The 24,436-nt window shown below is 35.6% G+C and overlaps 2 protein-coding genes across 6 annotated transcripts; both read right to left on the bottom strand.

Annotated features, from left to right (window-relative positions):
* Window positions 1-1,397: 1,397 nt before the first annotated feature.
* Window positions 1,398-2,213, bottom strand: LOC119075533 (leucine-rich repeat neuronal protein 3-like). Its single transcript, XM_037182007.1, has 2 exons — window positions 2,174-2,213; window positions 1,398-2,114 (listed from the first exon to the last, which is right to left on the bottom strand). Coding segments are annotated over exons 1-2 (624 nt in total). The 5' UTR covers window positions 2,176-2,213; the 3' UTR covers window positions 1,398-1,492.
* Window positions 2,214-5,431: 3,218 nt separating this feature from the next.
* Window positions 5,432-23,517, bottom strand: LOC119075529 (cholinephosphotransferase 1). Of its 5 annotated transcripts, XM_037181998.1 has the most exons (8): window positions 23,152-23,517; window positions 21,819-22,059; window positions 21,595-21,753; window positions 15,839-15,967; window positions 13,795-13,923; window positions 7,022-7,180; window positions 6,787-6,951; window positions 5,432-6,030 (listed from the first exon to the last, which is right to left on the bottom strand). In XM_037181998.1, the coding sequence occupies exons 1-8, from the start codon at window positions 23,379-23,381 to the stop codon at window positions 5,830-5,832; spliced, it is 1,413 nt and encodes a 470-aa protein (XP_037037893.1). In that variant the 5' UTR covers window positions 23,382-23,517; the 3' UTR covers window positions 5,432-5,829. The 5 variants fall into 5 exon arrangements, with proteins under 5 accessions (XP_037037893.1, XP_037037897.1, XP_037037894.1 ...); XM_037182002.1 differs by lacking the exon at window positions 15,839-15,967 and having other exon boundaries at window positions 23,152-23,516; XM_037181999.1 differs by lacking the exons at window positions 13,795-13,923; window positions 15,839-15,967 and adding an exon at window positions 11,891-12,022 and having other exon boundaries at window positions 23,152-23,516.
* Between the last annotated feature and the right edge of the window lie 919 nt (window positions 23,518-24,436).

The raw sequence follows: 24,436 nt of genomic DNA, 5'->3' as shown, positions 1-24,436 counted from the left end.
TATTTGTGAATTTTGGGAATATTTGGGAATATTTGGGAATATTTGTGAATATTTGGGAATATTTGGGAATTTTGGGAATATTTGGGAATATTTGGGAATATTTGGGAATATTTGTGAATTTTGGGAATATTTGGGAAGTAGACGAGGTGTAAAAGTTTTAACGATAGAAAATACCTGCTGTAATGCCACTGGTTTATTTCTAAGTCATTTGTGAACATCGAAAATAAACTTCTGATGGATGAGATTAAATGTCAATGGTATTTAAACACGATTTATAAAGCTTTATTGATAACAGTACAAAATAGAAACCAAACATTTTGGGATAATATATTCAAAAGGAGTAATTATTTGGAAATTAATCCCCAAATAAATATTCACAAAAATTCTCAAATATTCCCAAAATTCCCAAATATTCACAAATATTCCCAAATATTCCCAAATATTCCCAAATATTCTCAAATATTCCCAAATATTCCCAAATATTCCCAAATATTCCCAAATATTCTCAAATATTCCCAAATATTCCCAAAATTCACAAATATTCCCAAATATTCCCAAATTCGATTCCCAAATAATAGGCCCTGACACAGTTACTCTACTCTTAGATTTTGGTAGAGTGACCTCAACCGTCTGATCCTGAAGTTCCAGTCGTAACTTGTGACCCAGAAACGAGCCCAGAAACGTCTTATATTTCTTTTTTTAGCTCATCTTAAGACGCATCGATGCCTAGCTAAAATTGTAGCATATATTTGTGTATTTCGTTCTTCATGCTATCAGAAAAATGTCCATCCGTGTCAGATTTAAATAAAAATTACTTTTGGTTGTAATTCCCTAGGATCGAACGAGGTGCCTTTGCGTAGCCTTTCGTAAAGAGAGAGGCTCCATAAGATTGAGCGAAACGTCTTTGCGTTACCTTTCGTAAAAGGATGAGTTCTCTAGGACCGAAAAGCGCCTTTGCGTTACCTTTCGTAAAAGCATTGTATGCAAGCAAATCGATTGATATAATCTGGTATCTTCTCAGAACATATCATTTTGAAACGCTATTATGAGTCTCTATATAAACAGTCGATTTTGACATGTTTTTCGTTAGGCGTTTCGAAAAGAACAGAACAGCGTTTCAAGTTGAACAGTTCATTTTGACATGTATTAGGCGTTTCAAAATGAAGTGTTTATTTTGAAATGCCAAACGTGTCAAAATCAACTGAAACAGAAACTGAATGTGCAACAACTTATCGTTCAAAGGTGGTTCAAACACACTTTGATCTTATCATTTATGACAACGGAAATTCAAATGAAAGTGTAGGTCCAGTACAAGAATCACGTACAACAAATGACGCTTTCGCCACATTTTACAAGCTTGTTTAGCACAAAAAATTCGTGTTACTCAAACTGTCTTACCATAGAGAATATAATCCATCAATTAGTTAGTTTATTGCATGTTTTTTACATTTTAAAGTTTCATGTTTCCATCGTTCAACATTCCATAATCAGTTTAGGCGCAACAGTTAAGTGGTGGACAGTTCACTAGCAATTTCTGTCGCAATTCCGTAATTTGAGCAGGAGTTTCTGCCTTCATATCGATGCACGGATTTTTAGAAAAATCAAACAAATGAGCCGTGTTCGGTAAAATAAAATCCAATCCAACGTGCTTTATCTTGTTGTTGCTGAATGTAATAAATTTTATTGATTCGAAGCCGGCAAAGAGGTTGCTCTCCAGTGACGTAATGCTATTGTTGTACAGACCCAGATACTCCAAATTTGTTAGTGGAAGTAAATGAGCATTGCTGATGTGTGGAATGGATGTGGATAGGAAATACAGCAATTTTAAATTTGGAAAAAATTTGTGAATATTCACAAGAAAATGATCCAATTTCTGACTCTGGATCCTCAGTCCGTGAACATCTGCATTTCCCTTTCCACTGCTATGTGTTCCGGTTACAGCAGTCACTCGGTTTACATTTTGAGCATCATACACAACTGTGGCGTCACATTCGTAAATACTTCCCCACGGATAATTGGCAACAGTTACAAATTTACAATTCAATTGAATGGCATTGCCCGTTTGGATGTATGTAGCGAGTAACGCTATGGTCGTTACAAGTAGAAAACACTTCCTGAAAAAGTAAAAAAAATATTTAATGATTTAATGTGAGAAAATTTACAACAATTTTACATTTTCAACTGTCTATGCTCAACTAAATTCGATCGATTGTAAAACGTTTTCTTTTATAACACATCGAGGTGCATGAAAACGATTATATACGGCTCAGAAGATAAAAACAATTATCGAATCGGCGATATTTACAATTAAGCAATTTTAGATAAATGCGGCACATCAAGGATACTAAAAAGTTTATTTGAGATTTTAAATTTAATCGATTTGATTCCATCGTCAACTGCTATTGGTACAATAAATGTCTGATGGTCGTTATATTTGCGAGCAGCCCAAGGTCAAGAAAACTTAATATGTCACGAAAATCACATATTTTCTGAATTTAAAGTAATAATGAAGTGACATTGATTGAAAACCCATTTAAGTCTCACTCATTTTGTTGTGCAAAGTTTTTATCGTAACAGAAACACTCCCGCCTCCACTTCCACATGCATGTACATCAAGTTCTTTTATTTAAATCCAGACAAGAGCGCTTGAAACGCCGTAAAATAGGCAAAAAAGGTGATACCAGTAAGTTCTAGTCACATCGGTAAAGTTGTAACGTAAAGTTCGAGGCATGTAACATAGAACTGACGAGAAAGCTCTTCTTTGTTAGACCAGCTCGGCAAAACGAATAGCATATTCCAAGGAAATATAGTGTAAATGTAGAAAAACGTAGAATTAATTTGAGAAAGTCTATGGTGTGATGGTCAGTGATTTGACCGAAACTATAGTACCCAATAAATTACAAATGTTGATGTAATTTAAAAAAGCGTGTTTTTTTAAAAACCAAAAAAAATCACTAAAATTACTTAAGGGCAGATTTTGCCAATAACGGTCTGTTGCGTTACAATTTTTAAGACTGAAAATGCCCTTAAGGGCATATTTTTTGAATTGTAACTTTAGAGCCTCGGCAATTCTCCGCTATCAAAATTTTTTCTCCGCCAATAACGGATTTGTTTTACAGTTTTTCCAGCTCTTTCCATCCCCGAAAATTTTGGTTGTCCTCCCACATAACTCGGCGGTTCACTGATGGTAAATTTTCAAAATCTGTAAAATCGTCTGTCAGCGGACGCCTGAGTTTCTATGGTGAACGAAAAAAACTAGCTGGAGACGATAGAGCGTGAAAAACTATGGAACAAATCCGTTGTTCTTAACTTATTAGTATGGGACAATTAGAAATTTTTATATGGAAGACATCGCAAAAATTGGAACAAAAGCGGACTCGACGGTTTTCGATAGGCTTTGGGGTCCTCTATAACCTCCCAAAAGTCCCTTTCGAAAAAATGTCAGGGAATTGAAAAAATCGAGAAAAACCGAAACAATTTAGGCTAAGTGTAAGCATTTTTTCGATGTTCCACCAAAACCCGAGTTTCCAAAATTTTTCTTGGAAATCTATTTTCACCTCATTTCAGATACCCCAAAGTATCCAAAACAAGTTAAAACCAGAAAAAACAAATTTTTACTCGCGAGAAATGAATTTTTAAAGTCAAAATTTCATGAAAAAATCGACTTACGCGAAACAAAACTTTGACTTTATACCGCCATATCGAAAGTCCGTATCTCCAAATTTTTGCGGAAAGTGGCTTAAAAACATCTTTGTGCCACCGAGAATTGAAATACGACTCTTTTCAGCACTCATTTTAGTGTTGTAAAGTGACTTATTTCAGCACCCGTTTGATGGGATATTTCAACACTCAAAGCAGTGTTGTTATGGAATTTGTATGAGTTATTACATCATTCGTTTTAGAAAATGCAGAGCAATGTGATCGATCAAATTTGAAGAGTGATTGTTTACCATGAAAATTATGATTTTTTGGGAATTTGTCTATTTCAATTCTCGGTTGGCACAAAGCATGATGTGTTACACGTATTGTAATGAGATTTTTTCAGCACACGACCCAATTTTCCTTACTCGCTCCGCTCGTAAGGAAAACTTGGGTCTAGTGCTGAAAAAGTCAACATTACAATACTTGTAACACAACATACTATTGGACTATCCTGAACACTTTAGAAGCAGCATGTCATAACTTTTTTTCAGAAACAAAAAATTTTCTCGCATGTCGAAATAGTATGTTGTGTTACAAGTATTGTAATGTTGATTTTTTCAGCACTAGACACAAGTTTTTAAAGGTTTTTGTGGAAAATAGGTATGAAATGTAGGCCAATTCCACGAATTTTTATACTTCTTGGTAGATTTTCATACAAAATCCGAATAAAAAACTTTATGTAATTTTCGAAAACATTTATGTCTGATATAAAGTCAAAAATGTGATTAATATCCATAATGGGAGTGTTCCACCAGAAACTCGATGGGTTGTAGTAGGACACATACGTGGCGGGAATATTTTTCCCAATTTTATCCCCAGAAATACTTAATTAAAGACAATAAGAATATTAGAATATTACGACGACGTTGGCTTTTGAATAAAAAAATGGTAACTACTAGCTGACAGCAGTGTAACCCTAAAGACAGTCAAAAATTCATCTCCAAATTTGGTACAGGCGGGGAATCGAATTTTTCTTTTCACATTCTGATTTATTCTAGATGTTTCGTCCTTGAATATGTTTGGTGTCATTGGAAAGCTGAGTAGAGATCAGGGAAATTCGTTTAATGATGTTTTCGTTTCGTTTCGGATGCATCGGAACCACTAGAAACTCAACGTTATAGTCAAAGTACATGTAATTACCTGTTTAATGATACCACACACGAACTTGTAGGTTTCGTGTATCTGTAGAATAGTAGAATTGCGAATAGAAAAGTGCATGAGGAGGATTTTTTGACGTCTAGGGTCCAATGCCTTACTATGCGCATAGAAAAGTCCACTGGAAAATTCCGCCGTTGTTGGTAGAAGTTTTTTCAAAATAATCCCCAAGGGAGTATCTGCTTTCGGTGCAATTATAGGAACAAAAACCATACAAAATTTGCAACTTTTTTCTTTTCTTTTTATTTAAATAAAAAAAAAACAATTTTTCTTTTCAGTTTTATTTATATAAAATTTTGTAATGGAAAAACTAAATAAATTATCAAATGATGTCTGTGTGTCTGTGTACTATAAGTAAAAAAAATGATGGTTTCAGTTGTATTATACGAATAAGGAAAAAGAAAATCATTTCCTGGCAACAGAAAAATGAAACAAAACAGAAAACAGATTTCATTTGATTCGACAACTTGTAACGAGATAATAATATAAAGAGAAAAACCAAGCAAAATTAAATCAACTCTGAGCTCCGATCTGAATCCATTTTTATAAAATGGAAACACAAATTTGATCGATCCATATTTTCATATTCAAAACTGCATTTTTATTGTAACCAAAAAGTGAACACATCCTTCATCGATACTGTCCCAGTTTCACTTAAAACTTAATTTCTTTTCCTTCATTTTTTTTACATAAACATTTATTTACGATTGCTAAATCATTCGGTGTCTTTTCATGTTTCTTTTTTTTAAATTTTTTTATATTTGTTTCTCAAAATTTTTGTCCAACACACTCGTCGGCCAAAAAAAAAAACTTAATCGAGAAATCGTCGTACAAATTTACATCCAACAAAAGAAGACACTGCATTGATGCGTCCTCTCATACATCTTATACCTCAATTTTTTTTACTTAAATACTGCGGGTGATATTGGTGGGGGGTGGCGATGGTGACGCATTATTCGGTCGTCGTCTTGCCTAATGTCGCTTCGATGAGCGTGTCTGTCGTTTCGCTGTCGGCGCACTCAACCCATTTCGATCACTCGTACTATTACTAGGTGCTAATTGCGCACTGGTTCCCTGCTTCAACAGTGTTGCGGCTGGGTTCGTTGGCAATCGAGGCGGATACGGTATCCGAAACAGTTCGATATTCAGATGATCGCATATCTCCAAGCAGACCTGTTGTGCATTAATTGGATTAGTCGAACAAAGGGTTGTGGGGTTGTGGGGAAACGTTATCAATGAAAGAACAATAGGTATTCGACTACTGGGACTTGTCAGGAGACTGATGCGCCCACCTTAGTTAACGTAAAATTTGATGAAAAACTCTCTGGGTTTCTGAGTCTCTGGACATTTAAACCGCACGGATTGAATGAACATAAAATGAAATTTAGAGACCTCAACAAGAGGCGTTGCATCGAGAGGTGTCACTATTATTGAAGGTAATTTTAGAGAACAAATCTTACCGGAATCTGGTTTCAATCAACCGTGTCAGTTCAGGTTCCTGGGAACCTGAATTTTTCATTCAACGTTTCAGGTCAGGTGAGACCTGATCACCATAAATCACCTGGTTTCAAGTAAAGTTAGGTCAGGTAAGAATTGATTGAATCAGGTTCAGGTCAAAAACAAGTTCAGCTATTTTCAGATCGGGTTCAGAAACGGCACTTAGGTTTACTTAGGATTGACTGAATCGTTATACGATTAAAAAACGGAATGAAGGTCATTAAATTCCATTTTACACTAATTTAAGCGTAAAGGCTCTCTTTTAACTCCAAAGACAAAGTTTCACGCTCGCTTCCAGTTTACAGTAGTTGCAGCTGAAGTCTTTGAATCTTTAGACATCTTTAAACTGATCGAACGAATAAACTAATGGTCTGATTGGATACAGCTAGAGACGTGTGTGTATAAACAATTGATTAATGTGGCAATTCATACCTGCGAGCAATATCTCATTAAGTCCAATGTGCACCAGATCATCGCGATCCACAGAACGCAATACTCCGGCAAAAAACAGTTAAAATATTGATTTAAAAATAGTAGCAATGGACCCATCAATCCCGCGTCCAAATATCCCATTTCACTTTTTGTCATATGGGCAATCTGAAAAACGGAAAACGGGATTTACGTGAACACAATTCGGGAGCCCGACATCAAATTCCGTCACACTTACCACAAGCTTATTTGTTACTTTGGCAGCAACCATCCCGAATGCCAGGATGTACAACGATGTGTAATTCTCGAAGATGCCATCAACTGATTTCTCCGAAATAATGAATGCTGGCAACACAACGGCCAAGAACGGCAATATCGGTGATATGACGCTCGTTCCCTATGGTTGTGGAGACAGTTCGAGGATTAGAGTTTTGTCGCATGAGCAACGATGGAAACAATTTTACTGTAACATCCAATGCAAAACTGAATCATGACCGAGACATTTCTGAATCGATTCGTTTGATTGACCTTAAAATTTGACTGACGAATCGATCGGAGTTTTGCTTTTGGATGTTACATTAAAATGAAGCTGATACTTTAGTATTGGTGCAATTAAATCGAAAATGATTTCCCCTACCATTCAGGCTTGGTTTAGTTTCGACGAAATTTAACTGGTCTGTGGATCAGATATCAAAAATTCATGAATGAATAACGTTGAGAGTAAGCTCAATTTGTATGTAATTCCTCTCACGAGTAACACAAAAATAGTTAAAATTAACTGGTCAAAAATCGCTCTATAACAATTCAAGGTGATAACGAAGAGCGAAGATCAGTTAAATTTAACTGGCCTCAAGAGCAATGTCAAAAATTTATGAATGAAAATAAATCGAAAATCAAAGTTCGAATTTTCGGAGTGTGATTTCTGTATCTTCTGTCATATTGACTTTGCGCTCGAGGCCAGTTAGGTTAAACTGAGCAGAAATCTCTCTTCGTTAACACTGTATTGAAGAACACAGAGGAAAGGCTAAAGCTGGAATCACATTCACTCCTCTTAAGAAGTAGAACAGTAGAACTCTGTTTTATATTCCCTTACATTCCGTTTAAATGGCAGCTGTCAAGTAAACGAAGGAAAACTGAACACGATTCGATTCTGCCTCCGTTAGGCCCTTTCAAAAATGCATTTTAATTCACCGGCTTTTGGTTAACTATCTTGTAAATCAGAGAACTATTTTCGAAAGTGACCCTGACAGACAAAGTTCTGTATTCTCTGGTAGAAATTCAAATTTTGCGCCAAAAAAAACTGGAGTTTTGATCAAGGTAAATATAGTGAGGAGGTAATGCTATTCAGACGCGCGGCCTAGCACATAAGTTCGATGCCAATGACATCTTTTTTTTAAATGGTTGACTACGATTTACTTGTATTTTAGAAAATATAGCAGTTTTTCTGACCCTATTTAGCACATACAAATTTGAATTTGTTAAAGAGATAACGTGACAAACGAACCTGAATTTCTCACTAAGAAATACGTTAAATCTCGAGATTATTTCTATCTTAGAACATCTCGCTACACTGGCTAAATCTAAGTGTAGTGCAGAATTTGCAACAGCTATATTTTATCAGCTGGTTCTCATGCTGTTGCTTATGTTGATATATAAACAATAGCATGTGCATGAGTGCAAAGCCAGCTATCGCAAATTCTGCATTCCATTGAAATTTAAACAGTGTGAAGTCTTTTTAACTGCATTCAACGCACTTCAAGCAAAAGTGCTTCGAGTGACAGCTGCCAAATAGTTATATTTTGGATGAAAAAATTTTCCAGATTTTTTTACAGTGCAATTCGTTTGATGCGCCGTCCCGATTCAGTACTCTATTTGGAGTAACACTCATGCTTGAAGTGCGTTACTACATTACACTGGTCAATGGACGGGCGTTGACGTTTCTCAAATTACTAATTTTCACTCAATATTCCTTTCGTTTCACCCCGTTTTTTTGGTTAGAGGAAATCATTTTCTTTGAATCATTTGTGGAGAGAATTTACAAATTAAAAAAAAAACTTAAATTTAACATAAAATAAGCACAGCACAAACGAAATCGATTACCATAAATATATTTAAAGAAAAAATGTGTTTAGCTGTCACCAGTAACCTTATTATAACCAAGCAAATAATGAAGCGTGCCCACATATTTACAATAAAAATACAAATTTTATTTTAGAACCAAATCCATAACCAATACAATGATGAGTTTACATTTCAATTGTTAATTGTTTTAAGGTTAGAGGTTAAATACTTAAATTAAAAAATTTAATAAATGTGTTCATGATCAAAGAGAGATATAGTCTTAAAACAATGAAGGTGGTACTGTTTTGCACACGTAAAAAATCAAATTTTCACTGTAAAAGTTTCCGGCCTCGATACGAAGGTCTGTAGTTTTGGAAGTGTCATCCCTTGGTAGCTTAAGTTCTGAAATAGTTATTTTCCTAACGCATGCAAAAATGCTTTTTTAGCGAATGAGAATCAAATTCGATAAAAAAGAATTTTAGCATAACTTAGGAACAACGTTTTTCCTAAACGACGTGGGAAATGAGCGACGAAGGCGTGACATTTCGACACTAGTTTGGAAAATGAGCTTTATAGTATCGAGGTCGGAAACTTTTCAAATGACCCTCGCAGCCTGTTCTCATTCGTTTCTTTGATTTCTCTCATTTGCCGTTCTAAATAGCATATTAAAAGAAATGAGAGCAATCAGAGAAACGAAGAAGAACAGTAGCTTAGATGCAAAAGTGGGATTTTTTTACGTGGGCAGTAAAATCAGTAAAATCAAAATTAAAATTTTTCTGTTCAAAATTGTTGCCATAGCTGCAAGTTAATTAAAAACATGATTCACTGTTAAGCGATTAACATATCTGTCTGAGAGTCAAAGTCTTAAGATCTATTGAATATTTGCCAGCATTGGTCATCCATGGTCAAGAGGTCAGTGATTTCAATTGAATTGTTGTTGTAAGAATTAAATACTTTTCATTGAGTCTAATCGTACAAGAATCGTCGTCTGGTGAACGTTGAAAGTTTATTGAACACTTTCTGTGATAGTGGGAAAGTTTCCCGAGGATTATTTTGAAGTGGTTGTTCCCAGGATCATTCATGCTTTCTTCGTTGTCACGGGTTACATTATTCTTAGCGTTATGTTTACAGTTGCAAATGTTAGAGCAACAAGTGGGTCTTTCGATTCAAAAATGTCTGGTTCATGGTCAAAGTCAAGTGTGCTGTTGCTGCAGTTTTTAATAATCTCTCATCACCGTAAAAAGCATCGAATCATAATCAGTTGCTAGAATGTTTCGCATATTTCGTAAGCCATAGCGATTTTAAGTTATTTTTTTTTGGCAAAAGGTGGCGATATTATAATAGCATTTGAAAGCTGAGTGAATTAAGAAGATAAAAAAACTTCTAAAATTCTAAAATTTTGTGATCGATTTGAATGAGGACTTTGGACAAACCTTAGATCAACCCTTCCAAGTGAATAGAATAATGAAAAATTAGTCGAAAGATGTAAATGTAAAATGTTTTGAATTGATGGGATTGTTTCTTGGATAAAATTCGTGCTAATTTCTACTATACTCATTAACCGACCGAATCAGTGAGAAAAGCATTTCGAACGAATGATGATGATCTTAACGATTGATTGCGAACAATGTTACTGATCGAGTAATGGTCTTAAAAAGAATTGTTTGCGCAATGGCAAGATGTCTCGATGCTGAAATAAAATATACATTTTGTCATGGGCTCGGTTGAAATAATTGAGGAAACAGTAGACAGCGGACACGAACAGGAGCAGAATGTGTTAAAACATTGAACAAATTGAAGACGAGAAAATATCTCAAAATAGAAAATAGTTTCAGATTTTATACACAGAGAGAGTCACACGTACGTATCAGTCGCTCATAAAGCCATGATTACAAAGAACCCATACCATATTACTGCACCATCGAAAATGGAAGAAAGCTGAGCTGTGACACTGTGCTTTTGAGCGCTAGGTTTGCAGTAACGAGGCGCATTTCGCGATCAGCTCAAAAATACAACGATAATTGTATGGAATCGGACCATGGACTGATGAGAGACTGATATATGGCCTATTTTCGTGATGTTGATATTGGAAAATTCTCAAAATTCGTGGAAGTTAACGAAACTCAAGAAAATTCTCCGATTCGGGAATTTTGAAAAATTCGTAAATTCTTGGAAATTTTCAAAATTCTTGAAAAATCTTGAAATGCATGAAAATTTCTGAAATTCTGTAAAATTCTAGAAAGTCAAGAAAATTCAGGAAATTTGAGACTTCGGAAATTCTTAAAAATTTTCAAAAGTCTTGAAAATTCCTGAAATTTTAAAAAATTCTTGAAATATCCGGTAAAATCTAGAAAGTCAAGAAAATTTTTCTTTTCGGAGAGACTTCAAAAATTCTTGGAAATTTTCAAAATTCTTGAAATTCCAGGAAGTTCTTGGAGGTCAAAAAAGTTTTCCAATTCGAAAAATTTAAGACTTCGAAAATTCTTGGAAATTTTCGAAATTATTAAAAATTCCCTAAATTATGGTAAAGTACGGAAATTCTGGGAATTTATGAAATTCTTGAAAATTCTAGAATTTTTTGAAAGTCCTGAAATTCTTGAAAACTATTAGAATTCTTAAAATTCCTGAAATTTGAAATTCTTGAAAACTAAATAAATTCTGAAAAAGTTCCTGCGATTCTCGTAAATTTCCTGAGATTCTTTAAAACTTCCGGAATTCTTGAAAATTCTCGAAAAAACACATCCCAAAAATATGCCCTCAACTGTTGTGAATGTGACCTCTCGGTCTATATATTAGAAAGAGGACACGTTTGCACGTTTCACACTGTAAAAATGAACAAAGAAAGAAGAGAGATGTGTGCGCTAAAAAAATATACAGAAAAAATGAACAAAAACAAATCATAAATTGGAATCTCAGCGACAATTATTTTACGTGGATCAAAAAAATCTTCATTTTTGTTTAATCACAAAATTTTTTACGGCCAATCAAATAAATAATTTTCTGTTTTTGCTATGGTTAAAGACTTCGTTTTTTATATTGTTCTTACAGCAACTGTGGATCCATTTTTGCCAACACCACCGGTAAATATTATCGCGGCATTTTGAAATGCTAAAATTCCAGCTATTACAACGGCAAAGTACAGGGGAAACGTTTTGATATCCATATTTCCGAACGGTAGCTAGATTGTGAAATTGGGAGTGTTGTGTTAAAAAAAAATTTAAAGGAAAAATGGAGAGAGACAATTTGGTTTCAGTTTTTTTGTTTATAATTCAATAATTCAATTTTACTTCGATCATTTGAGTTAATATTTTACGGGTCGATTTTCTAGGCATTTCTTGTAGCCTTGATAGCTAGGCAAAATTGTATCCCGGCAATTTCAATATGTAAGTGGCTGCGACATAGATTTAATAGAAATCAGTGAGTCGTTTCTCTTGTAGAGCATACAATCATTTCAATGTGGTTAAAAAACATTCCCTTGCTGATGATGTTAATTTGTCAGTAAAATCCAGGCGACTCAAACAAACAACGAGTTAGATTGAAAATTATTTTTAGTGCAGGATTAAGCTGTTCAAACCGTTAATTTGTATAACAAATAAAAAACAACATCCACGTGAATGACCTACATTTCCCGGTCAAAATATTTTACAGAGCGCATCAGCGTTAATAAAAAAATGGCATGAAGTCCATCCCATTGAGAGTTATTTAAGCACATTCCTCACGACAATTGACGTTCTTGAGAAAGCGTCCAAAATATCTATCCCTAACTCTTCAGAAGGTTGCGAACAGATCTTGAAACAGATTAAATTTCTGTCATGAAGAACTAACTGTGTAGAACTCAGTAGGAGTCCAAAGATGGTGTGGTTCTCCATTTTCTCGGTTTTCTAAAGATTTCTCTTTTCAAGAAAATCCGAGAAAATTTTTGAAAATTCAAGAAATATTTTCTCAAAGATAGTCGGACATGGCAATGATAAATCACTAAGCAACCTGAAGTTGACCTTTAGAGTTTTAGCGTTTAATATCCTCCCCACTCAAAACCCTACATATACAACGGAAAACTGAGATTCCGAACTACAACCTATCACATCTTCTGCCTGTTACCGAAGATCAATACAACGCGACTGAGTTAGTTTGACCTGAACTTAACCGATTCACCGCGAATATATTTGAAATAAACGAAGTGATAATCTGCTGACGTTCGCGAATACCAACACTAAGATGCTGCTCGCTGGTGCCGTCCGAGAGCACGTTTCTTTGACAATTGATCAGGCTAGCTTAGGTCTTTGAATTTCTGCAAAAGTTTAATTATTCGCTGGCGCCAGGTGCCAGGCGAATAAGCATCTTCTGAATGGTGTTACTCCTGTGATCGTCTCCGTGAAATGAAGGGAGTTGCTTTATGAACAGCGAAGGTTTTTAAGTAAAACTGAAGAGTTAATTGGAAAATCGATTAAAGAAGGACATGACGTTAGATTCAGGATGTTAAGGATGTGGATTGGTAATGTTAGCTCAGGTGCGAAGGGTCACCGACTTCCAGGGATTATTTCGAAGTATAGGGTTCAGCGGGATTGGTGGGAAGCCTTGATTTTCTTAACATTCATCCAAATTAGTGCCCTCTATACATTCAATGTGCAGATTTGAAGAAGAAATTAACTTGTGAGAGTGAGTGCTGAATGGAGATTATCTTGTTGACAATGAAAATATCCGAAGAATCCCTCTTTAAATCACTCTTTCTACTGTTTATGTTAACAAAACACCATCATCATCTTCATCATGTTGTTATTTCTCATATACGCTTGTAAAATAGTTCGACCTATCGATAGATTAACACTCTACCCCGCCACGTCATCATCAAATATCAAAATTACCAAATGCAATAAAAACAACTCTGTAAACCATAAACCTATTGTACAAAATTTAAAAAAAAAAATCAAAAATTTCAATGTCGATGATTACCGCAACAGTTGACCCATTCTTTCCGCAACCCCCGTCAACAAATATTTGGATAAATGCAATGAAACAGTGCATGTATCCAATAAAAAATATCGCACAGGGAACGAGAGTCCAAGTTCCAAGTAGTGGTAACTGTTAAATGAATGAAGAATTGATATTTCTAAAGTACTTTTTGTAATATGATTGTCATGAAATGGCTGGTCGACGTTGACGATGTAGTTGATACGAATGTAATAATACGAGAAACCTCGAACACCGCCGATTGGAAGACATGATGCGTTTTTGATAGTGTGGATCTATGGTAACACGAGTAGAGTTTCAACAAAAATTTGACCGAGCTTAGATATGCTTCGGTGAAAATTTCTTGTTAAATGCTACTTGTGCTGCGATAGAATGGAACGACAGGCTGTCGACGAATTCAAATACGGAAAATTTTCGGTTTAATATTTTTTGGTGAATGACATCGATTTTAGCTTGACCAGCGAATCTGTCCTTAGACCTTTCCTACAGAAAGCGTTGCTCATCAACATGAGGTCGATGACCTGGAAACAACTTGGTAAAATGAAATGGATTAAAATAAGCCATTGGTCTCACTCTAATGTTGACGTGATTTCTGAGTTGTGACTTCTGAGAATAAGGAATATTCAAGGACTCTAAGAATCGTAACTTTGCCTGATTCGTAACTCTTAAAGAGACGTTGAAGAGTCGTAAGTCTTGCAGTCAATAGTGCTACAACTCTTGACAAAGAGTGGTACAACCCTTGACGAAGAGTGGTACAACCCTTGACGAAGAGTGGTACAACTCTTTGACGAAGAGTGGTACAACTCTTTGACGAAGAGTGGTACAACTCTTTGACGAAGAGTGGTACAACTCTTTGACGAAGAGTGGTACAACTCTTTGACGAAGAGTGGTACAACTCTTTGACAAAGAGTGGTACAATTCTTGACGAAGAGTGGTACAATTCTTGACGAAAAGTGGTGCAACTCTTGACGAAGAGTGGTGCAACTCTTGACGAATAGTGGTGCAACTCTTGACGAAGAGTGGTGCAACTCTTGACGAAGAGTGGTGCAACTCTTGACGAAGAGTGGTACAACTCTTTGACGAAGAGTGGTACAACTCTTTGACGAAGAGTGGTACAACTCTTTGACGAAGAGTGGTACAACTCTTGACGAAGAGGTGGTACAACTCTTTGACGAAAAGTGATACAACTGTTTGACGAAGAGTACGATGAGTAGTAAAACTCTTGACGAAGAGTAACAAAACTCTTGAGGCATACCTATTGAGGAGTCGTAACTCATAAAGAGTGATATTTCTCCAGGAATCAAAAACTTCTGTGTGTTTGTAAATTTTGAACGATCCGATGTATTTTGAAGTAGGCAACAACTTTCGAACTAAAGTTTGGTCTTACTAAATAATGTCGTAGCATCGTAGGACGCTTAAAAGATAAAAATTTCTCGCAAAAACCCGAATATTTTCGATAATTTCAATCCGATCGATTGCCTTGCAACTACAAATAATTTTTGTTTTGCTTATTTAAGAAATTCTAAAAAGTATTTTAATTAATCATATCAAATGTATCATGCCCATAACACAATTCCATATATGACTAGAATATTTATATAGCAGCTCACGATGCATCCAAGAGTTAAAACAAACTTAATTCGAATTAAAATAATAATTTAAAAAAAAAACATTCACAAAAAAAATCATATTTCTATCCAGACGAAACAACAGATTGTGTCTTTAATTTAGCATAACAGCGACGCATACAATGACTTTCGAAACTAACACTTCTGCGGCAGGCCATTTTTTATCAAAAATTAATCTGTTATCACAAAACCATTTTGCTTCATTCATTCACAAAAATCCTCAAAACAATTAAATGAACAAAACAAAAGTCGAAGAACAAAGCCCAAACAAAATTTTGTTTCTTTTTAACTACAAAAAGTATATTATTCGGTCAATCGTATTTGTTGTGTGTGTCTGACTGTTTGTGTGTTATTTTTCTCATGTTAAATTTTTGTTGTTTTGTTTTATGTTGACTTACTGCAACCGTTGAACCATTTTTGCCCACTCCGCCGGCATGTATTACTCTGAGTGTGACTGATAGCGCCCAGACGCCACACACTACCGTCATTATTGTCATTGAATTCCAAAATTCGAAATTACCGAACACCTTGAATTGGTTGAAATGTTTGGTTTTTTGGGTTTTGATTGGTTTGAATTCGAATTAAATTTTTGGAAAATTTCCTTTTTTTTGTTGTTGTAAATTCTAAAGAAAAACTTTCGATTTTGATGTATTGTGATGGAATTCCGTGTGCTTCTGGCTGGTTTTTTCGATTTTTTTTATTAAAGAAAATTTCATTTTCAAATGTATGCGACACTACTAGAATTCTAGATCTTGGTTTGTGGGATCAACTACATTTTGGTTACAACTCTGACACAAAAATTTTAAATTGAGAAATTTTCGGCTAGTTCAAATGATCAGGGGACATCTATAAATGTCGTCTACATTTCAGTGTTGCCATACAGATGTTACATCGTTGATAACTCCATAAATATATGAATTCTTGTGGTGTCGAACGTATCACCGATCCCTTCAAATAAGGGAAACAGGGTTAAAAATAAGTTTACCTTCCCAAAACGCATATTTTTCGAGTTATAACTGTGTCTGTCAACACTGAATTTTGGACGTCATTTATACATGTTCCCTCAGCTCAGAGGCATGGTCTCTTGTAGACCGCGGTTCTTACGACGCAATTAATAATGCCGTAGAAACGGTAAGCGTATCTCAGTCGGCACGGTAACCCTTCAGTAATCAGTAGACATTTCTTCTTTAACTTACTATTGCCTAGCATTCGAAGAAAATTTTTTGTTTTTTAAAACCCATTTTGCTGTACGAAACAATCGAAGCCAGAGCTCATCGTTCACGCTTGGTGATAACCGTTTACTCTACCGTAGAATGAATTGTTAACTTAACCTCATCGTAGTAGGACAAAGAATCTATTTTCGGGTACTCGGAAGAATTTGTATTCCTTGAACATCCCAAACAATGAAACAATTCATCAAAATTCTGATAGCAACTAATTCCTAAGACCCTCACTTGGAAGAAATGTCATTTAACATTTAGAAAAATGTCAGGATTTGACTCATTCCAAGTTAACGTCTTAAGGATTATTCCTAAATGAAATTCACTTTTTTCAGTGCTGCCAGCTGATCTAAATCATTTATAACTTACTGAATATATGTTCTGGAGAGACCAATTGTCCAATTAGGATGTATATTTGGGGGAAAGAACACATATTTGCCTCACGTAAATGCATATTTTTCCAGTTTTTAATGAATTAAATCTGCTGGCAGCACTGAACAAAGCGGACATTTATGAATGATTCACTAAAAGATACAGGGGACGTCGGTAAAAATGAGTCATGGATTTGATTCAGTTGTTTGTATGATCCAATTTGTTTGTATGCGTGGACCAGCTGAAAAACAGCTGAAGCAAATTCGTGACTAAATTTCACTGACGTCCCCTGTATATTGAGGAAAATATTTTCATGAATAGTCTTGATTTTCGCAAAATTTTGTGGAAATATTTTCCAAGGTCCTGAACGAGGACTCCTCTTAGAGGAGGCTTCAGTTGGATACGTCGTTTGCAGCGAAACAATTCCGTCAATTTAATCGATAATGAATATCGTACGACCTAGCTACGTCAGTGTGAAACGTTCGCGTTTATCAGTCATTACACGATAATTTCCATGAACTAATTCCGTTGCGTATTTTCCTCGTTAGATAACACATACAAGGCAAAATAAAATGCGTAAACCAACATTCAAAAACAAACAAACAGAACAAAAAGTTCGAAAAACATAAGTGGAATGCAGACATTTCAATTCACATTTAGAAATTGTTTAGCTTAAGAACGAATGTCGATACATTGATGATGCTCAAGATCCTTTGGACATTAATTCATGCCGAGTTAAAACGTAAAATTATTGCGATTGTCGTTGCACAAACATTGGGAAATTTTTCAAATTCAAACAACTATGCAATCCGTCCACAGTACGAGCGCAATTTTATTATCTGTTTTTACCGTTTTCCACATCAATCACCAAGCAATTAGTTATGTCATTGCTGGTTGTAACATAAAAACACAGATATTTACGAAACGTTAAAACGTTTACGGAACCACCATAAACTGAATGCGATCGCGTGTTGTCTTGTCAGCATAAAGAAGTAAAGATATGAAGCGAAAAAAATTCAATTTGTTTAATTGAGCAAACGTATAATGATTCGCCGCAGAATGGCAATGCGATCTAAATTTAGTCGTAAATTCATTTGATAACGGAGGCACAGTTAATATTATCAACAATGACAACGCATCCGAGCACCTCATATTAAATTGAAATAATCTTGAAATTTGAATATATTCACGCGACATACTGCTGCTGGGTATGTATAACGGTGAGAAATTGCGTGTTACGCTCTTTAGGGTATACAAAGGACCACCCCAAATAATATACTTGATAGACGTGCGTGAAAACCTCGTGATAAAAGGTTATTTTGAATAAAGGTCGAACGCAGTCAAAATTCGAAGTTATTATAGGAATCAAAGCTGACCTAAACCTAATTTCAATCAAGCCTGTCAAGGTTAGGTTTCACGTAACCTGAATCTTTCATACAAATTTGCATGTCAACCTGTCAGGTTAGGTCAGACCTTAGCACTATAATCACAGGTTCCAGGTTGAATCAGGTCAGGTTTAAATCGATTGAATCAGGTTCAGGTATTTTCCGTTCAGGTCTAGAGCCTTGAAATTTTTGAATTCTAGCTGGAGTCTGTACTGTCCTGGCTCCACGAGAAGGCCTTTCGAGCGTGTTGGGAATTTTTTTGTGAACCATCCATTATTCATACGAAAATCCAAAGATTTAGTTGGGCGTTGAGTTGGACCTTGGAGCATCTTGGAAAACTTTTTTTTTTCAAGAAAATCCTAAATTTCGCTACATTAGCCTAAGCTCACGTAAGAATCTTCCCCTAACGAATTATCTAGATTCTTCCAAGATCGCGAAAAATTTAGTCGAATTGTTTTAAAAATTGAAACTTTTCAGTAAACGAGAATCGAGTGTAAGACGAGATACAGAAATTTGACACGACACTTGGGTGCTTCAACTTTCCTACGTTTGACGCCTTCAATAGAATTACAATACTCCTCAGTCCTCGATAATAACAGCAGTCATTATGCTGTTATTGTGCTGTCGTTCTATTGTCTGAGTGTTGTCATTGTGTCATATTTACAACATTGGCAATCTTATGCTTGATTTCCTCTTACGCCGTTTACGCTCCGTTTAGATAAACCACGCCTCTATTTTAATGTTTAAAGAGTAAAGAGTAAAAGAGAGAAAAATGACCAGTTGCTTAACTGGTTTCGATGGGTAATACGTCAAAAATTGTATGTAAAAGTCCAGTTAACTATGAACAAACGAGTTAATTTAACTGAGCTCGATGGGTGAACACTCTTTTTGACATTCTCTTTTATAACACTATATTGAAGTGGTACGTCGAATACAGAATGAAAGATGAAGCTTAGACTCATAGGGTTTATGATCAGCAGATCCGATACGTTTAAAGACCAACCAAAAAATGGCGAACGGTTTAGATCGACAGTCAAAGTTGTAACCAAATCATATCTAAAGGGAATCAAAGAAATTCGTAAAATTTTCAAAATTAAAAATTGTCTTCATCCTGTGCCATGAAACAACTAATGCATTGAAGTAGTCATGAGCAAACTCTTTCGTTCAGTTATACACAAAGCAAAAATCTATTTGTCTAATTTCTCCATTCACGACGCGGTATGCCGTAAGTGAGCCTACAAAAATAATTCAAAATGAAAATGAAAACGTACAAATTCCATCACACCGTTAATTTGCCGTCAGTGGCGACACATTCGGTTAAAAGGGAGCGCATTGAAATCTATATTTCTAGGTTCATTCGCTCATCCACAATGTCATTCCAAATTCAAAACTTTTTTGTTAACAGACGTACGGCGTCAATATAAAAACAAAGAAAAAGAAGAGCAAAGTATTGTAATCTAATCAAAACAAATCCCCCAACACTCAAAAATACCCAGCGTCAAAACGCCCGATTCATGGTCTCACATTTTATAAGATTAAATCGACTGGACTTTGATAGATCAAACACAATTTCTATGCGTTCGAGAATGTCATTGACCTTTTTCGAGTTTGTCAAATTCGATTTTTGTTTCTATTTATTTATCAGCAGCAGAGGCGTGTATAACGAATAAATATCAGATCTGAACGAGAAAGAGCGAGAGAGAGAGAGAGAGGTGAGATATTGTAATTTTGCGTGTGTCGAAAATATATATTTTCCAATCAAATTTAGTAGTCAAAGGTAAATGATAAGCAAAATTATGAAAAAAAATCAAACGAGAAATTAGATAGCAATTAAGACAGACATGACAATTAGAAAGAAAAATATCGAACGGTGTGGTGTAGCGAGTGCGAGATAATTGCTTAGTCTTGCAGAAACATTTGATTGCAAATTGAAACGATTATGAGGAGGTTGAAAAAATCGAATGAATTGAACGTGGCACTTGCTACACGTAACGATTTGTATTAACCGATTATGCGAAACCTCAATATACATTTTTCAACAAAATTCTCTCAAGACGAATTTTGGACCACACTCCCTCCCGATAATTCAGGTTGACTCGAACAGGATTTAAACCCGAACCTGAATTAATATTTCAGGTTCGACCCGAACCTGAATTGAGCCTGAAATTTCCAATTTATAGTTCGACCCGAATCTGTCTCGAAATTGAACTTTTACTTTCAGTTTTGTCCCGAATCTGACCTGAACCTGACATTTTCAAGTTTGAAACAGGTCGGGTTCGGATAACCCAAAATTTTCGACCAAAAAACTAAATTTTCATGAAAAACTTTGGGTTGCCCGATCTAACATGAAAATTACAGGTTCAGGTCAGATTTGGGTCAAAACTGAAGGTAAAAGTAAAGGTTCGGGTCGAAGCAACTTAGGTTCGGTTTGGGCTCGGGTTGAACCATAAATCGAAAATTTCAGGTTCGACTGGAAAAACAGGTCCGGGTTGCGGTTAGAACGCGATCCTCGGTACAAAATCAACAAATTTTTCTACAAAAATTTGCATTAGCCACTGTCGCATCATAGTCACAAAACTAGTATTACACAAGCCACTTCAAAGACCTACATGCGTAAGTATTGCAAATGGTTTTCCCTCTACTTCGTGGCTCTTAGGACCAATTGTGTTTTTTGGAGAATTTTGAAACAAGGTAAGGAAGGGCTTGCGTACAGGTGTACTACGAAGTTAAGCGATATAGGGGAATGCTTTCACACTTTCGCAGTACAAAACTGGAGGAACACAAAATCATTTTCAGAAGATTTTAGTTCCTGTTGTGTCGCAGAACCCTGATGAGATTACGACAGCATTCTACATTTCCCCGCAGAATTGTTCGAATTGAGTGAAACGAAACTCGTTCCACCTTTTTCACAGTCGCAGTTTTGATAATAATTTTCTCTTATCGAAAATTTGGATGTCGTCGGGACACATAAGATAAGATTTAACGGAAAAAACCCCACCATCACTATGAGAACGACGTGGTTAAAGTTGTCGATGTGAAATGAATATTTGAAAATCTTAAATTTATGACTCACTGAAAATTGAATTATTTCTTCTCCGCCAAAAATGAAAATCGTAAAAAAATTGGGAAATTTCAATCCATTGAAACTTCCTCCCAAACCGATCCCAAACGACTCACCTTAGCCATCCAAATATTCGGTCCGAATATTGCCGATATCATGTGAATTGCCATTATCGTACATTGAGCCTCTGTCACATCCACTTTGCCGAAACGCAACGTCCCCGACACATATGTTTGCCAATGCGCACAGTAGAACAGCGTCATCGCACAGAAACACTGAAAAACAATGCGGTTGATCAAGACTTTCGCGATAAAAACAACGATGGACCCCGGACCCTCACCTGGAAAAACATCCATTTCGGATAAAATCCTAATCGCACCGATATGCAAGCTGATAGTGCTACGAAAACCGTTGAAATCGAATCGCATCCATGGTCGAACAGTTCGCCCAACGGACTAGACGAATTCGTTCGTCTCGCTTGCTTGCCATCGATGGCATCTAAACTTTGATAAATAAATAAACCCAGCGCACATAGTGCACTGGCCCACCGTGGCGGTTCTTCTCGAGCATTTGGACTATAACTGGAAGTGGAAACAGAAAAAGAAAACGAAATTAAAAATGGTGTCATCGGTACCGGTACTATTCACTACACAAAAAAAAACGTTAGGGCGGGCGAGGAAACGTTCAAAAACACGAGCCACTTGTGAAACGAGGTCAATGAACTAACAAGCAATTTATTTCGGCGACTGTTTCACACTTTTGTGTTGAGTATAACACCCGCAGTGTTGTCACATAATTCGATTATCTTCAACAATTAGCTAGGTTGTTGCATTAGCAAAAGTGCCTCCCTTTCCATTAGAATAATTTTCGAAGAGAAAATGAAGAAGAAAATAAGAAAGCGACCAGAAACTACCTCTCTCTGCACAAAAAACAATATTTACAAAATGTATACACCACTTAAAAAAAATCCAAAAACTATCTATCTATTACACACTCACACATCCTCAAGGTGAAGGTCAAAACAGTAGAAAAAAATGTTGACCGGGTCATCGAATAACTTTTTTTTTTGCAAGCTAAGCAGCAACTCGAAAACAAAAATTAATTTTCAGTTTGATTGGAAGCGTTTCGAAGTTGAGAAAATTTGATTCACAATTTCAATAACTGAACAATTTGCATTAATTTCGAACGATATTATGAGACCAGTGTGTGTGTGTACGTTTCACATTAGATAGACATTAGAACGGCTCAATTTGAACAATTGGTCACATCAACCTGATGATGATATTCGTAACATAGGCTCGATTAGAAATAGAGAAACTGCGTGATTTGATGAGTCACGAAATCTTAAGCCAGTCGAACAATTTTTTTTCTATTTTCATAAATTGTCGGTTTCAGTAAGAGGAGTAATTACTGTCTGAGCGGAATGGACGATATTGAAGTTTTGCAAAGTTTAACCTACAATTGAATGAATGATAGAAATCGTACGGAACATCGTTCAGATCGAACGTTTATGCGGCAATATTTTTCATCAATCACCGCGTTCGTTTGTCATTGATGAATTGCGATTAGATTTGGTTTCGATTCTCTCAAACATTTTTTTCCGGAAAATTTTTAGCAAAAAAAAGGTCGAACTGCACACCGCTTCGGTAGAAAATCAGTTTTTCTTTACTTACAAAACGAGTATTAGCGTAGTTAATACGTTGACGAATAATCCAAGAATTGTCAGAAGATTCGGTGCCAGCCAGAGGGGCATTTTCGATACCAAAAAACACCACCAAGGCTGCAAAATTGGATCAAGAATGCTGATATTCGTACAAGCATATTTGTGTTCGGATAATCGTTTCAATTGCACACCCGACAACAGTTTATTTTTGTACAAGAACATATTTCGAATATGTGACATTTTATGCTATAATATTAGGACACTACGGTTATCATCTAGAACTTTAATTCCCGAATCTCGAAATTTTTTTAATGATTTTTTTATTGCTGATGTCCACAGACAGATTTCACGTTTATTGACAGTTGAATGTGGTGTGATTTTCTGAATGCGATTTGAGTGGATTTAATGATGTGAATGATGTTGGAACTGAGACGCAGCTGCGGGAAGCGGCACAATCAAAATGAGTGCGTTTACAAATTAATATCAATGAAAGTATAAACCAGGTATGGTCTGTTCATACAAACCGGATGACATAGCGATTTCATATAAACAAACTCACCTCTCATGAAATCACTATGTCCTCCGCTACATACAAAGTTTGACATTCGACCGTACCTTGTGTTGACGTTCATAGTTACATATGTCCTCGAGGAAGATATTAGACAATTAGACACCTGGTTTATTCTCTTTATGCTGAAAACATACGAGGCATTGAAAACGTATTCTGGTCCTTGTTTTCTAATAAATTTAGAAATTTCTCTATCGAAAATTGCGATTGCTGCATCTGTCAATGAAAACTACAACCAAAACACGCTTTCAATGCTTCGTTTGTGCTATACCTTATTCTCTTTAAATTTCATACAAAAACTATCTTCGGTTGAGAGTTATATACATCAAATCCAAGGTGATTCGAAATGTCAAAAATCGTCTGCAGAACAGACCAAACTTAACCTGAAAATATATGCAGTGAAAATGAGCAGGCACTTTGTTCACGTTTGAAAATAGAAACAAATCTTTCAATGGTTTTCTTGTAAAATAATGAGCTTAAACACTTAAGGTGACAGTTGTCATTTCAAACAATGTGCTCTATTATATCAAATGCCAACTGGCATGCATGTACACAGAGGCAAAATGGAATGACTGTGAATTCAGATTTTGGTCATACAAGAACAATCACAATTTCACATTTTACACATTGGAAATCTATTAAATTTAACGTTTCTGTTGATCAGCAGAAAACACAAAATTAAACGGCGCCTCAATAATTTCACAGAGTTAAGTATAGGTTTCTCTAC

This window comes from Bradysia coprophila, unplaced genomic scaffold, assembly GCF_014529535.1.
Source record: "Bradysia coprophila strain Holo2 unplaced genomic scaffold, BU_Bcop_v1 contig_219, whole genome shotgun sequence".
Classification (NCBI taxonomy): Eukaryota; Metazoa; Arthropoda; class Insecta; order Diptera; family Sciaridae; genus Bradysia; species Bradysia coprophila.
This window is presented reverse-complemented; position numbering and strand designations above follow the sequence as displayed.